Genomic DNA, 13,916 nt, shown 5'->3' with positions numbered 1-13,916 from the left:
TTGTTCTATTGCTTGTTACTTGAGAAGCAAGACCAACTCCCACCTTGCTACGCCCACCTTTCAGGGAGTTGTAGAGAGCAATAAGGTCTCCCCACAGCCTTCTTTTTTCCAGGCTGAGCAATCCCAGCTCCCTCAGCTGCTTCTCATAAGACTTGTTCTTTAGACCCTTCACCAGCTTCATTGCCCTTCTCTGGACACGCCCCAGCACTGCAGTGTCTGTTTTGTAGTGTGGGGCCCAAAACTCACCAGTGCTGAGTACAGGGGCATGATCACTTCCTTAGTCCTGCTGGACATGCTATTCCTGATACAGGCCAGGATGCTTGTGGCCGCCTTGGCCACCTGGGCACACTGCTGGCTCATATTCAGCCAGCTGTTGACCAACACCCCCAGGTCCTTTTCTGCCAGGTAGCTCTCCAGCTGCTCTTCCTCAGGCTTGTAGCATTCCATGGGGTTGTTGTGACCCAAGGGCAGGACCTGGCACTTGGCCTTGTTGAACCTCACGCCACTGGCCTTGACCCATTGATCCAGCCTGTCCAGATCCCTCTGTAGAGCCTTTCTACCCTCAAGCAGGTTGACACTCCTGCCCAACTTGGTGTCATCTGCAAACTTACTGTGGGTGCACTCGATTCCCTTGTCCAGATCATTGACAAAGATACTTAACAGAACTGGCCCCAATACTGAGCCCTGGGGAACCCACGTGATGACATATTGCATGTATAGAGTGTATGGTGTAGAACGGAAGTTGCGTGCAATGATTATAAAGAACTGCTCTTACCGAGTCACACTACAGAAACTAGAATTCTGTGATCTTATTGGTCTGATGGCCACTCGCTTTCCCATGAGTAAGCCATCAGACTTGATACTGATGAAGAAAATGTTTTTATATACAATACAATTGACTTACAAAAATTGCTGCCAAGTGATCTCGCTTGAGATCAAGATCTTACTAGTGTTAAACTTGAAGAATGGATCAAATAGGTCAATGAAACCTATTTTGAAACAATTCTCTACTGAGATATAATACTGGGTAGATGGATCAGGAGAATGTGCACAGGATATTATAATGAACTTTCTGTAAGGGTGCAATGTGAAAAGCATCTAAACATTCAGATCGTGTACATAATCGAGTACCAGTTGACAGCGTTAGAGAGGCAGCTGGGCAAGACCAGATCATAACCTTTTGTTTCCATGTGAAGCAAAGCTAAATAGGAGCCCTGTAGCGTTCCCAGGCCTCATCTCTTCTGTTTTTTTTCTTTTTTTTTTTTTTCTAGCAGCTTGTCTGACAGGTAAAGACTTTTAATTAACATTTAGTGATATTTGAATGAAAATGGTTATCAGTATGCAGATTAATATTTTCTAATGAAGTAGAAATAAAGATTTGCTTATTATAATGTAGAACTCGTAAAATTGTTTGACTTGATGCTGATCATTGTGGCTGAAAGAATTGTAATATGTCATAAAGGTAGGATTATCTGTTCCTTTGTGCTTTGTCTTGGCTAACTGTTGCTTTGCACTTACCTCTGTTAATGAAGAAACTAAGCATGTATATTCCACCTAATGTCTTCCTTGTTCAGTTGCCTGTATTGGTTTAGCAAGTTCTGCTCTCTAGCTGTTGTGCCCTTATTTAGTCTTGTAGGTTAAATGCATAATAGCTGTTTGTTCAAAAACACTGTTTGGGAAGACAAGGAAGGGAAGCAGCTAGACTGTTCCTCCTCTTTAGGATTGGTATTAGCGTGCTGATCAGCGAACAAACTGTGGATCAAATGAGAAGGCTTTTTATGTGGCTGGGCCAAAGGCTGTCTCTCAGGAAAGCAGTATGATTTAGTGTCTTTGGGTTATAACGAACCCTGCTGGACTAACATTGTGCCTTCCTATACCAAAGGTGGCTGTGTCATGTAAGGCAAGTCAGGTAAAAAGATTGGACTTTAAAATTCTTTCTGTTTGAAATGGGCGGAGGAAAAAGTTGAGAACTTACTCTTTCATAGACATAGGATAACAAAAGATAATGAACAGTAAGTATTTTCCTGTTAGGTTCTGTGTTGTTTTCCATGCCATTTTATGTCTTTAAGCTACTAATATTGTACAGCGGTTGCCTTGATAACACCAAAACTGGATATGAATTGTACTTATACTGTTGAAAATAACGAGGAACACTATACTGGGTCTGGACTAGGTGTGTCCAGTAGCCTGCCTCATAGTGTGGGCAGTAGCAGATGCATGTAGGAGAAGTAAAAAAAAAGTTCTCTGTAAGAAGAAGACATAATTAGCAATGCATCTGCTGTGGTGTACTGCTGTCTTCCTGTAGCCTGCAGCTGAGACTCTTCCCAAAATGGTTGAGTCTAGATATTTATGTTGAATGTATGTTGACAGTCTGGGCGGACTTCTGCTCTGCATTGTGGTGCTTCCTCTGTTGCATGTCATCATTCCCTGTCAAATGAGAGTGGGATGGTGACAGTCTAGCCTGGATCATTTGTAGATGTTAAGTTTTCTTTCTGCTGCTCTCTCAAGGGTTATTTCACAAAGCTTTTAACCTATTTTTAAGGGATTTGTATTTAAAAAAGAAATAGCGAAGCTCTATTTTTTCATTATATAATACATTCTGAGTAAGCTGAATTTAACTTCTTTCTTGAATCATTGGCATTGCTTCGTATTAATGCATTTATATTTGCTCTGTGCTTTGCTTTCACGTCAGTCATAATTCTGAAGTTTATTCGGTTTCCTTCCCTTCTTTTAGCATCTTTGTATAAATGCATAAATACTTAACACTCTGTAGTTTGTGATTTGTTTGATGTTTGAATATTCTCCAGCTAGTTCTCATGTTTTATTGTGAATTCTTATTTTTTTTAAAGACATTCATTTATTAAGGGTAGTTTTGTATTTCATTTAGTTTTGAATACACTGTGGGCAGCAGTGTGTAAATTCCACCTCCCTATGAAGTTGAAATCTAGGAAAGCACAGTACGAAGATTTCTTCTTAATCTCAGGTTGAGTCTTTTACATAAGTTAATCTTGGAGCAGCATGGATTTTTTTTTTTCCATTGGAGAGCGATAATTTAATAAATCATTAATAAAACTTTTCAGTATAACTAAAAAATCTAGCTGCTTGTTTAATGGTGTTCTTTCATTTGCTAGAAATCTCAGCATACAAACCTCAAAGCGTATTCTGTGACTTAGTCTGTTCTGAGTTGATCTTTTTAATTTTTTTTTTCTTTTGCTCTGGAAACATTAGATGTCTGTACTGCAATGAAAAGTTGCCAGCATTTTAACTGTTTCTGTGAGCTGGTAGAAGACTCGTTTCTGGGTTGGGGTGTGGTTTTTCTTTCCATGGGTGTGTGCGTGCATGTATGTGTTGCATTAAATCAATATTGTATGTTTAAGACTTCAGATTAATGAGTTCAGTGCAAAGTCATAGGGACAGTTGATATGTGTAAAATCTGTGGATGATTGTGAGCAATTGAACTGGACAGAACTGGTGAGAGAGGATGGAGGAGAGAAGAGTAGCCAGAGAGAAGATACTCATACTCTGCTGGGCTGAGAACTCTGTATCTTACCCTGCTCACTGATGAGGTGTTCAGGGTAGGTTATGCTGTATTAATATTGCAGAAAGTAATTCTGTAGTAAAGGAGGTTCTTGTCTGTGGGAAACAACTGATGCTTTTTGTCGCCAAAGCTGATACGGAATGTGAGTTGGAAGCTGCATTAACAGCATGGCTAAGGATAAGTGAGGCTATCGCCCTGAAAATCTGTTCTGCTCTTTTGTGAGGCTAAGTGAGTCTGTAATGTTGATAAACTGTTGTGCTTTCTAAACAAACTTACATTTTAAAGTTCTGAAGAACTGGACTCCTAGCTGCATCTAGTGTCAGCAGGAACTGCCAGTGCTCTGTGCTGAGCTGTGGTTCGGAAGAGAGTTGAGTAACTCCAAATTTTAATCCTATGTCAGGCAAATATTTTGCTCCGGTATTCTTATTCTGTTTCTCAGCTGGAGAAAATCTTGTTTAGCCAAGACTATGGGAAACTTTATATTTGGAGAGCTTTCTTTGGGTTGCATCACTTTAGTATTAAAAACTTACAGGAAAGTTTTTCCTTATTTTTTGATGGCACCAAAAAATGGCATGCAGAGCGTTCTGCTGTTGGTAGCAGGATGGTGAGCATTTGCATGGCTGCGTGTGTGCCAGAAGAGGCCTCGGAAAGCTGGGAGTTCGTGTCACTCACTGTCTGCAGAATACGTGTGCAAGGTGACTGTAGGTGGGTGGGTTCCCTGTCACAGGGATTTCTCCCCATTTGCTGCTTGTCAGAGGCACTGGCTCCTACCAGGGAAAACCACTTTTCCACGTTTGGCAGCCTTCCACGTGTTTCCCCTGCCATCAAGCTGGCTGACGTTTTACAGAAAAAATGCTCTTAAGCTCCACAGCAATCCTTGGGTGGTATATTCAGAGTATGCCTGGCCGCTGCTGCTTGTTAGCTTGCTCCCTAAGGAACAAAGTATTTTCTTGTAGTTTGAAACTATTTTAACTACTAGACTAGGTTTTAGACGAAGGAAAGGATTATACTGTAGGAATTTCAGAATTGGAGGCATACTTTGTTTCTGAAGGGAGATTGTATCAATGACTCTGTGGAACTTAGTCCTCTTTGCTTGTTAGACTCCCAAAATAAAATCCAGAGCTAGCAGAGTTCCAGCTCAGTCCTAGCGTACAAGTTCTTTTTTTTTATCCTGGTTATCATTTTCTTAGCACAAACGAACAAGAAATTGTGTTAGAGCTGTAAAAATAGCAGCTTTTCCATCAGGTACTGCTTTTGAAAACAGGAGCGAGGTTGTATTTAGCATGTGCCTGGTACCTGTCTGCCGCCTTTTGCAATATGCAGCAGGAAAATGCCTTTTGGTTCTTTGTTTGCTGCTAGGATTTTCTTGCTGTTTCCTCTTCCCGCTCTTCTGTTTACTGATGATACTGTGTACTTGGTGGACTTCCCCCTACCTCCTCCCCCGGTACTCTCATTAAAAATATGGAGGAGTTGTTGCTTAATTCACCTATCTTGTAACACCTGTGGCTTTTCTCAACTGCTCTATCTTGATTTAGGCATCTCTTCAACCTGATAGGGCATTCAGTGATGTTATGTGCCAGAAATTCCTGTGCAATTTTAATGCCTCGGTGGTTGATATGTATTTCGTAGGTACATAATACCATAATGAAATGCCCTTTCTTATTTAAAATTGATCTCCTTCCCTCATTTCCTTGTGTGCTGGTGATTTCAGAGGACCCTTTCAACAACTGGGCTAAACATTCTCTGGGCAGATCTTTATTACGTGACTTTCAGGTGCTTAAGTTTGCAGCAGATGCTGTGCTTTCAGAGTAGCATTGAGTATGTAAGATAGCTTAAGAAGGCTTTTGCATGTAAGAACTTTCTAAATGAAAATGTATTAAGGCATCTGCTTTGCCAATTAAATATAAGGTTTAGCTTTTCCTGCTTTGACAAAAACTTCTCGTCACAATGTTTTTAATTTTTTTTTATATTGGTAGTTTAAAGGAGAAGGGCTAATTCTACTGCGTGCTCTGAAAGTAGCCTCAACTGAACTGAAATACTTTTCCTATCTCTGTCTTCCAAACACTTGAAAGCCTCTTATAATGTTTTTTCAAGCTGTTCAGCTTAGCAGTTTTTCTCCTTATCAACCATATGGCCTCACAGTTTCTGTGCTAGATTAATCTAACTTTGTCCTCTTTGTGCTGCTAGTCTCCAGATTCCTCCCCACTTGCCATTTGTGTGTGCTTTTGAAACGTTGCATGGCAAGATATAAAAAGGCTGTCTTTAGTTGGCAGACGTGGGGTAACGTGCGTCAGTATTGTGAAGCATGAAGTTGTGTACATGAGGATGAAGAACATGAGTCCAAAATACATGCTGGACTCTGTGGGAATGTGATTCCAGTCCTGGTTCAGTCTCCTGAATGTGAGCTCCTGTAGCAACCTTGAGGCAAAAACAAACAAATGACCTCAGTGCTTCAGAAGGGAAATGCTGAGTGTGCATCAGAAGACTTTTTTGGTAGCTGGCGCACTGATAAAACTGCACGTGGAACGATCACGTCTTGTGAGGTTGACAACAAATTTGAAAAGTAGACTAATGAGAGGTTTCAGAAGGAGCCAAGTGAATTGTTGAAGAACTAACAAATAATTTTTGTGCTAGAAGACTTAGAAGTTAAAGTATCATATCAGTGAGAAATTTAAAAGTTGATTTTAATGCTTAAAAGCTTCTGTGGGACATGAGAAATGGAAATTGAAGAAGTAACTTTACAGGTAGCAGATGGAGATGAGCACAAACCAGTATCCAGATGATGATCATGCTGCAAATGAAATGCAAGTTTCTTCTGACTGTAAGGATTATTGATCATTGGAACAGTTTTAGCTCTGGTCTGCTGGACTGGATGTTGCTGAGCTCTGTGAAACCATGATGGTAGGTTTTTCTAGAAGAGATACTTTAGCTCAGACAAGAGTTATCTTAAGGGACTCAAACTGTGCTTAAGCAGGGGGACTGATTCAGCAGTCATACCACGCAATCTCATCCTCAGACCTGTGAAATTATTTTCTCAAATCCCTGTACTGTTACATGGTTAGATGAAGTCTTTCTTTGCTATAGCTTACTCTGCATAGATTTTGTTGATGAAATGTAATGGAACCTGTTTATCCCTGTCAGAAACATTGCAGTGGTGATCAAAGGGAAGCTGCAGGAGCTTGGCACCTTCCAGTTCAGTGTCTGTTCTGCCTACAAAGAGCAAACTAAGCAAACTGACAGGGCATCCAGTGGTAACCCCCTGTGCAGCCCAGAACATTTTGGAATGTTTTAAGTCATGAACTTCAAAGAAATAATGTTCATCCCTTGCTTCAGAGCAAGATGTTGGGGCCTCCATTTCGAAGGGAGCAGAAGTCACATACTGTGAGAGATGGCAGTGGAGGGGCTGAGTGGCTTTGATCGCTCAAAGTCTGCATGTTCCACAGAAAGCCTTTTTGGGGCACTGAGGATAAATGCTTGGCCTTCAGAATTTCTGTTGTCACCTCTCTCTGCAAATGAGGCAGTCTCCTCAAGGGCTTACAGTGTTGTGGGGTCATTAACAGTAGCTTCCTGTGCTTAACATGGGGAGCTTTCAGAGAAAAACATTTTTCTTAGCTGCTATCTGTGCCTTTCACCTGGAATCATAGCTACCTTTGTGACCATCTTGTGATATGAGGGAGAGCAGCTGTGCTTAGTAAATCCTCAATCTTTCTTCAGTTGTTACAGATAGATAAGTAACTTGTAAAATGTAAGAGTGCTTAGAATTTTTACCTTCCCAAGTCTATTTGATTTCTTTCTTTTTCTTTTTTTTTTTTTCTCTTGGAAAGCTGTTGGCCTCTCTTTCATTGTTTTACTTCTTACATGATTCTTCCTGATTTTCTAACAAAAATTCACTCAAGATCTTTGACTTTGTAGGCAGACTGTTTCCTGCTCTGTGACTTGTCTTTTATCTTTGCTTTCTGATCCATGCTTAATCTTCTCCCATTGTTCTTAGCTTTTTTTATGTGTGTAGGATATTATTGAAGTACTACTTGGAACTCTTCGGTTGCCATCTGACTCTTGATTAAGTACTGCCTCTATGCTTCTATTGGAAATTCTGAAATCCCTTAAGAGGTCATCCTCATTTTCTTTTCTTCCTCTTAGATGTTCTTGGTATTATTTTCTGAGCATCTTGTTCTATACTCTCACTGAGGTCAAACGTGTCAAGTAGAGATGCTACATTTTCAAGTCTAGCATTTTCTAGGTTGCTCTCCTTTGCTTCTAGATAATTCACTCCTACTTCAGACTTTTAAAAATGTTTTCTTAATGGATTTAAAGACTATTTTTAGCTTAATTACTTTGTTCTTGACCCTCAAAACTCCTGCATGAAGAGCACGAGTCTGGTAATTGTTGTTTTAGTCTGGGCCCCCTTGTTCTTCTCTCATTGATCTTATCTTTGTGTCCAGGTGGTCTTGAGAAGTTCCATCTCCAACATGTAATTGTTTTTTCATCTGGAAGCTTCTGTTGTAACTTGTTTCCTTCTGTATTTATTTTACTGCTATTATATTTCCAAACTGGTGGGGCTGTCCAGTTGTTCTGCCTCCCCGTGGCTGTTACGGCTTGGTTTTTTGTCTTTTAGTTTTGGCTTCACAGAGGTTTGCCAAGACTGTTTTCTCAGTAGCATCTCAGCTATGAATATGCATTTTTAGTTTATATCATTGAAGAATCAGGGCTGCATTAAAAGAGGTACAAGAACAAGCTGAAGCTTGAGGGCACTGTCCTCTGCTGGTGTTCTACTGTGCTTTGGGTGTGTTAGCCACTGTTGCGTGGTTGTTGGTGTTCTGCTCCTTTTTGCATTCAGTTTTGCACGTTTATTCGGACAAAGATGGCGAAAATAGACTATTTGCCAGTTAGCTCTTGCTTTAGAGAAATGAATCAGTATCAAAATAATTTCTTCAAGCTTATTTATGTAGTACTATCTTGTGGTTTTGCTGCTTTTTTTTTTTATGGAGCCGAAGCTGTCTATGACAGAACATCGCTGAATTTTGGTGCCTTGTTGGTCTTTTGTAATATTGTGTTCTGGTTCTTTTCCAGACCAGGAGAGTAGTAGTGTGGGATAGCCTGGGATTCACCGCAGAGAGACTTGAGGCTTATGTGCTTTTTCCATTTATTTCATTATGTCCAGTGTCAAAATACTGAGGATTGCTGTGTGCGCTGCACATACACAGCAGTGTGTTTGCCTCCAAGCAATGTAGTTGTATCAAGTAGGCTTGGTAACAAACTGTTTTTATGCCCACCCTGGGTATCTTCTTACTAATTAACATTCGGTTTGAGTGGGTGATTTGGGTTTCAAGTAGGGAAGGACAGACTTTGTCCCTTTTAATGTGGGCAAGTGTTTTGTGGTTTTAAGATTGGGATTATTTTGCTTGCTTGTTTCAAGGTGGTTTATTTGTAAACTTGAAGCTTGCTTCCCTGTCACTCTTGCCACCTGAATTGCCTACTTATTTCAGTCTGGGACCCAGATTTTGCTTCGAGTGGGAATTGTTACTCCTGCTTCTGATACTTTTGTCTGAGGTTTCTGTTCCAGACAAGTGTTTGGAAGTGTGATCGCGCAGATAGTTCCTCCATACAGAATTTACTGTTTCTAACTGTAATGTCCCAAGTCCCTGGAGTTTTGTGGGAGGTGGGACTGGGGGTGAAAAAAGTAGTAGCACTGTTTCTACTTCTTTTTCCTTTCTCCCAGATCAAGCACTGCAACTAGCAGAAACTTTACTACCTCTTCAAAATCATCAGCAAGTTCTTATTCCCCAATGTCTGCCACTTCTGTCATTACTAACGGTGATAGCAGTAACTCCTATGGACTGAACAGCTCCCACCTGGGCAGGGGGTAAGAGCAGGAATGTTCTTTTTGTTTCTTTGTCCTTCCTGTGAATAATCCTGTGCATCCTTGCCTGCATGAAAAAGAAGTGTGTTGGTGTCCTATGAGGGGTTCTGCTACTCGTTGTGTACCTGTTTATCAAACTTTGCTTTTGAAACCACTGTGTTCTGCTATTCCTTGCTCACTTGCAAAAGTAGTGCATGTTCCGGAGCTTACTAACCTACTGATTTTTAGTCATTTAGCATTGCCTGATTTTAAGGGAATTGGGGGTATAAGAGAAGGGATTATATTATTTTCTCCATCTGCCAATGTAGTAGAAGCCTTTCCAGGTAGAAATCATAATTTTCTTATTAAGTCTTACAATATACCATATAGACTTAAATGGACTTTTGCTGCATTAGTGTGCTGTGTACTTGTAGACAGAGGAAATTACTATGTAATGAGCCATAAATTAATAATAGACTGTGTAACGATTAATGTTTCCAAAGTTAGCATGTATACTTCACATTCCTGGTAGTCAGCATTAGCCACTATGAAGTAGCAGAAACATGTAGGATGGTTAAAAAATTTCATGAAACAGTTTTTTGACTCTTATTTGATGTGACCCTTAAGCAGTATTGAGACTCGGTAAACTCATTGTGGAGTTCACTGTGTTGTCTTTCTTCCAGAGGTTCTGGATTTGTCTGTAACTCTTACAACTGCAGGGACAATGCTTCCCTGTCACAACCTGGACTCTGTGGACTCAGTAACCTTGGAAATACCTGCTTCATGAATTCTGCATTACAGGTAAGAATTGGAAAGAGCCCTCTTTAGAATTAAATCAAAGAGCAGTCTCACAGAGATTATGGATTAAAATCTGTGGTGAGGAAATCATGTTTTAATGTGATTTCATGAGGAGACTGCACCTGGAATAAAAAAAAAAACAAACAATAAACCCCAACCAAAAAAATCAGTTCTTATTTAGTTTGCCTTATGCGTAGCACGTTAGTACTATGAATCATAGTACAGTATTAAGGACCGGATCTGAAATACATGGCTTCTGAAAAGGCTATGGGGAAAGTCACACTAAACAGATGCCTAACTGTAAGGTCCCAGCGCTGTGCTCTGACAAAAATGTGCTGATGTGGAGGACATTTTCACTTGTGTGGACCACATAAGTAACATGAGCAGATCAACGCATGCAAAGTCTGTGTTTCAGAGATTCTTGAAAAATTAGTGAGTATGAAAAGCCACAGGAAGGATTCAGAGTCATTGTGTGGGGTGTTAAGGTTGTAACAGTTATGCAAAGCTAATAATTATTAGTATACCTATCTCTTAGGTTTATTTGGTTCATCTTTAAAAAATGCAGAAACTTGTTAGGGATAGTTGTTTGCTAAGAAATTAAAACAGAATATGAGCCAACTGTTATGAACTTTGATTTAAGCAATGGGCAGACTTCTAGTGTGGTTCAAGTGCTATGTAGTGACTTCTGTCACTCTGTGGTGGCTTTGAAAGCTAGAACAGGTCTTAAAATAACTATAATGCATTATGCATGTGGTATTCAGGATACCACAATAAACTTGGACTGCCTCGCTTTTTTGTTTGGCATGTCTATTTTCAGTTGTGTCATGGTAACCTTAAACCATATTATATTTTCTTGAACTTTATAGCTAAGAGACAAGTTTTAAAATTAATTTTTTATTGACAAAGTAACTTAATCCAAACACACTTCAATCTTAATTTTGCATGCAAACTAGTTGTTTTAAGGACCAATTACTTTTTTTCCTTGCATTTACTATTAGGCTTTAATTTTCTACACTTTCAAGTGTAAATTTCTGTCTTAATTTTTGGAATTTATTGGAATTTTGGCAGCAACAGTCTCCCAGTGAGAGGCTGGTGTCGAATGATAGCAGGCTACAAGCACTTCATTGTCATTTGCCTGGAGAAAGACACTTAACACCTGGGCATTGGAACGGGAAAAATCTGGTAGGAAATAAATTCCACAAGGAACACATCAAGGCAGTGAAACTGGAGTTGGCTAAAGGACAGGACTGCACTTTCCTGACCTTCTCCAGATTGCCTGGTATAACTGTGCTGGGAGATCTGTGTACCTGCACCCAGCTGGGGTAGCACTGGACAGGCATCTGCTATGGGACCTGAAATCTCAGGCATTCACAAAGAGCCCAGTTTAATATTTTCTTGATACTATGATGCCTTGAAACCCTAGTAATTTTGATCGTATCTCAGATTTGGTTCTTTTTTTTGTTCACACGTCCAAGTCTTGCCTTACTTATCAGAGTGTCGCTTCTTGCTATAAGCTTTGAGTCTTTGAATTACTGAATCAGGGAAACTACTTCCTGTGCTAGTTTTACTTGCATCCTGAGGTTTATGGTGATTTCCCAGGACGTATTAAATCATTACCATGATATGCTGATAGTCAGTATATAAATGGGAGAGTAGATATGGAGTGATATCCTTCCTGCCTTTAAACTTTGCTAACTTTTTGATAGTGACTGTTTTTAATGGCATTTGGTTCTTTGTAGGACAATGTATAGCTTGTATTTCACCTTAAGGAAGAACAGCCTCTCCTACTCTCACTGTTCCTTGTATTAGGATTTCGAGGTTAGAGAGTGAATATGGGATGTAGACTTGATAACGTTAAGGTGACATCTTAAAGACCTTCCTGTTCTGTGCAGATTTCTATGTCATGCATCAGTAAGGTAACCTACCCTACCACCTCAGTAATGTGTGGAAAAACAGGTCTACATACATTAATTATAGAATTGGTGAGTATTGGCAGGACTGTGATTGTGATCTTTACTCTTCTGACACTTGCAGGTGTGGTTTTTTTTGGTAAGACTTCAGCACTGCACTTGGCAGTGTTAGGTTAGTGGTTGGACTAGACCTTAAAGGTTTTTTCAAACCTACATGATTCTGTCATTACACCAAGAGACTCTACTGAAGTGTCAGTGGAAGTTACGGAACAAATTAACAAAACGTGGAAGGACATGATCCCAAGAGCAGATCTCTTCCTCCCAAAAGTCTGTATCTTTTTTTCGGAAGGTTGTTTGCTATTTGCTTTCCTGAACTATTAAATACAGTAACTTTAAATAAATGCCTAAAATTATTCAGCACCAAGGAAATGGAAGGGGACAAATGTGATGCCAATTTTAAAGAAACTTCTGAAGAAGAACCAAGGAGCTGCAGACCAGTGAGCCTTATGCCTCAAGCTAGATAAACCAGTAGAAACTGCTCCAGAGGGGAAGCTTACACCCGGGGGGTAAATGCACTGTGTAGGAGAGAAGTCATTGCGGCACCTGCAAGATAAATCGTGTTTCAGAAATGAGCTGGTAGTCTTTTGAAGGCTGAGGTATTTGGTGGTGTTTCTTTTATTTCAGCCATGCTCTGAGTTGCAATGGTTACAGTATCCCACCCTTCCAATAGGTTTGGGTTTGTTTTTTTTTTTACTAAATAGGTACTCAAATTCAGTCTCACCGGTTTGTTAATAGCTTAGTACATGTTCTGATGTGAAGGCTGGTTTTGTTATTTCATTGTCACACAGATTTATTGTCCTGTGCAGTAAATCTGTTTCTTAATGCTTTTTCAGTGTCTGAGCAATACCCCTCCTCTGACTGACTATTTCCTGGAAGATAAATATGAAGCTGAAATAAATCAGAACAATCCACTGGGGATGAGAGGAGAAATTGCAGAAGCCTATGCAGAGCTCATTAAACAGATTTGGTCTGGGAGGCAGTCTCACGTGGCCCCACGTATGTTTAAAGTAAGTACTCCATGTTCTTGTAGCATAGCTCTTTTGACAGAAGAAACAGAGGAAGCTAACGTGCCTTCCACTTATTTTGGTGTTATGAAAGCTGTAGTGACAGAATTGCTACAGTGTTGTTTCATGTTTTATGTAAATGCTTTGCAGGGTACAGGGAAGAACTTGCCAGTGAGTAGTGTCATACCCCGGAACTGGTTACTGCTCTGTAATGTTAAATGCCCTTCTCAGTAAATGACCTTCCAGCCTGAGAGTTGTTTACAGATGCATCAAAATGATCTTCGCTACAAAACTAGGCAAGGTCATGAGAATTGCCAGCTGTGAAAAGGTGTGCAAGTTATAAATTTGAGAGAGTGAAATGATAAAGTGGTGAGCAAAATGCACCTCCTTGTCTATAACGTTATTTATTGGTCTAGTGTGCAAGCATTTTCGGTCTTGCTTCAATATGCTGCCTTATGGCAAGTCTGCATTGTGGGAACTGTAGGTTAGTGAAAGAGAAATTAAAGTGCAAAATGCATCAGGCAGACAGGTCTTGTGTACTGGTTGTTTTGCTTGCAGGTTCTTAAATTAATATGGATAACTTAGATTTCTACAGTTGCAGCACTGAATGCATTCTTCCCTCTCAACACTGTGTGTGTGGGGGGAATAAAAATAGTTGGGAAATTTATTCTGACACCCTTACTGCATTAGCATCCAGCTCACTGTGGTCTCCTGCTAACATAAGGTAGCATGGAGCTGATCTCTGCAAGAGCCAGGGTGAGTGTTTT

At 40.1% G+C, this 13,916-nt stretch overlaps 1 protein-coding gene across 3 annotated transcripts in view; it reads left to right on the top strand.

The window, feature by feature from the left end:
• Window positions 1-13,916, top strand: part of USP4 (ubiquitin specific peptidase 4) — a 42,774-nt gene that overhangs the window by 6,944 nt on the left and 21,914 nt on the right. For 2 of the 3 annotated variants that reach the window (XM_074152903.1, XM_074152901.1), the window contains exons 7-9: window positions 9,258-9,401; window positions 10,061-10,178; window positions 12,979-13,152. In XM_074152903.1, coding sequence (XP_074009004.1) covers window positions 9,258-9,401; window positions 10,061-10,178; window positions 12,979-13,152 — 436 coding nt within the window. The remainder of the gene's footprint in view (window positions 1-9,257; window positions 9,402-10,060; window positions 10,179-12,978; window positions 13,153-13,916) is intronic. The other variant, XM_074152902.1, reaches the window with a different exon arrangement.

Source organism: Numenius arquata, chromosome 8 (genome assembly GCF_964106895.1).
Source record: "Numenius arquata chromosome 8, bNumArq3.hap1.1, whole genome shotgun sequence".
Lineage (NCBI taxonomy): Eukaryota > Metazoa > Chordata > Aves > Charadriiformes > Scolopacidae > Numenius > Numenius arquata.
The sequence above is the reverse complement of the archived record's forward strand: the minus strand, read 5'-3'. Positions and strand labels throughout refer to the sequence as shown.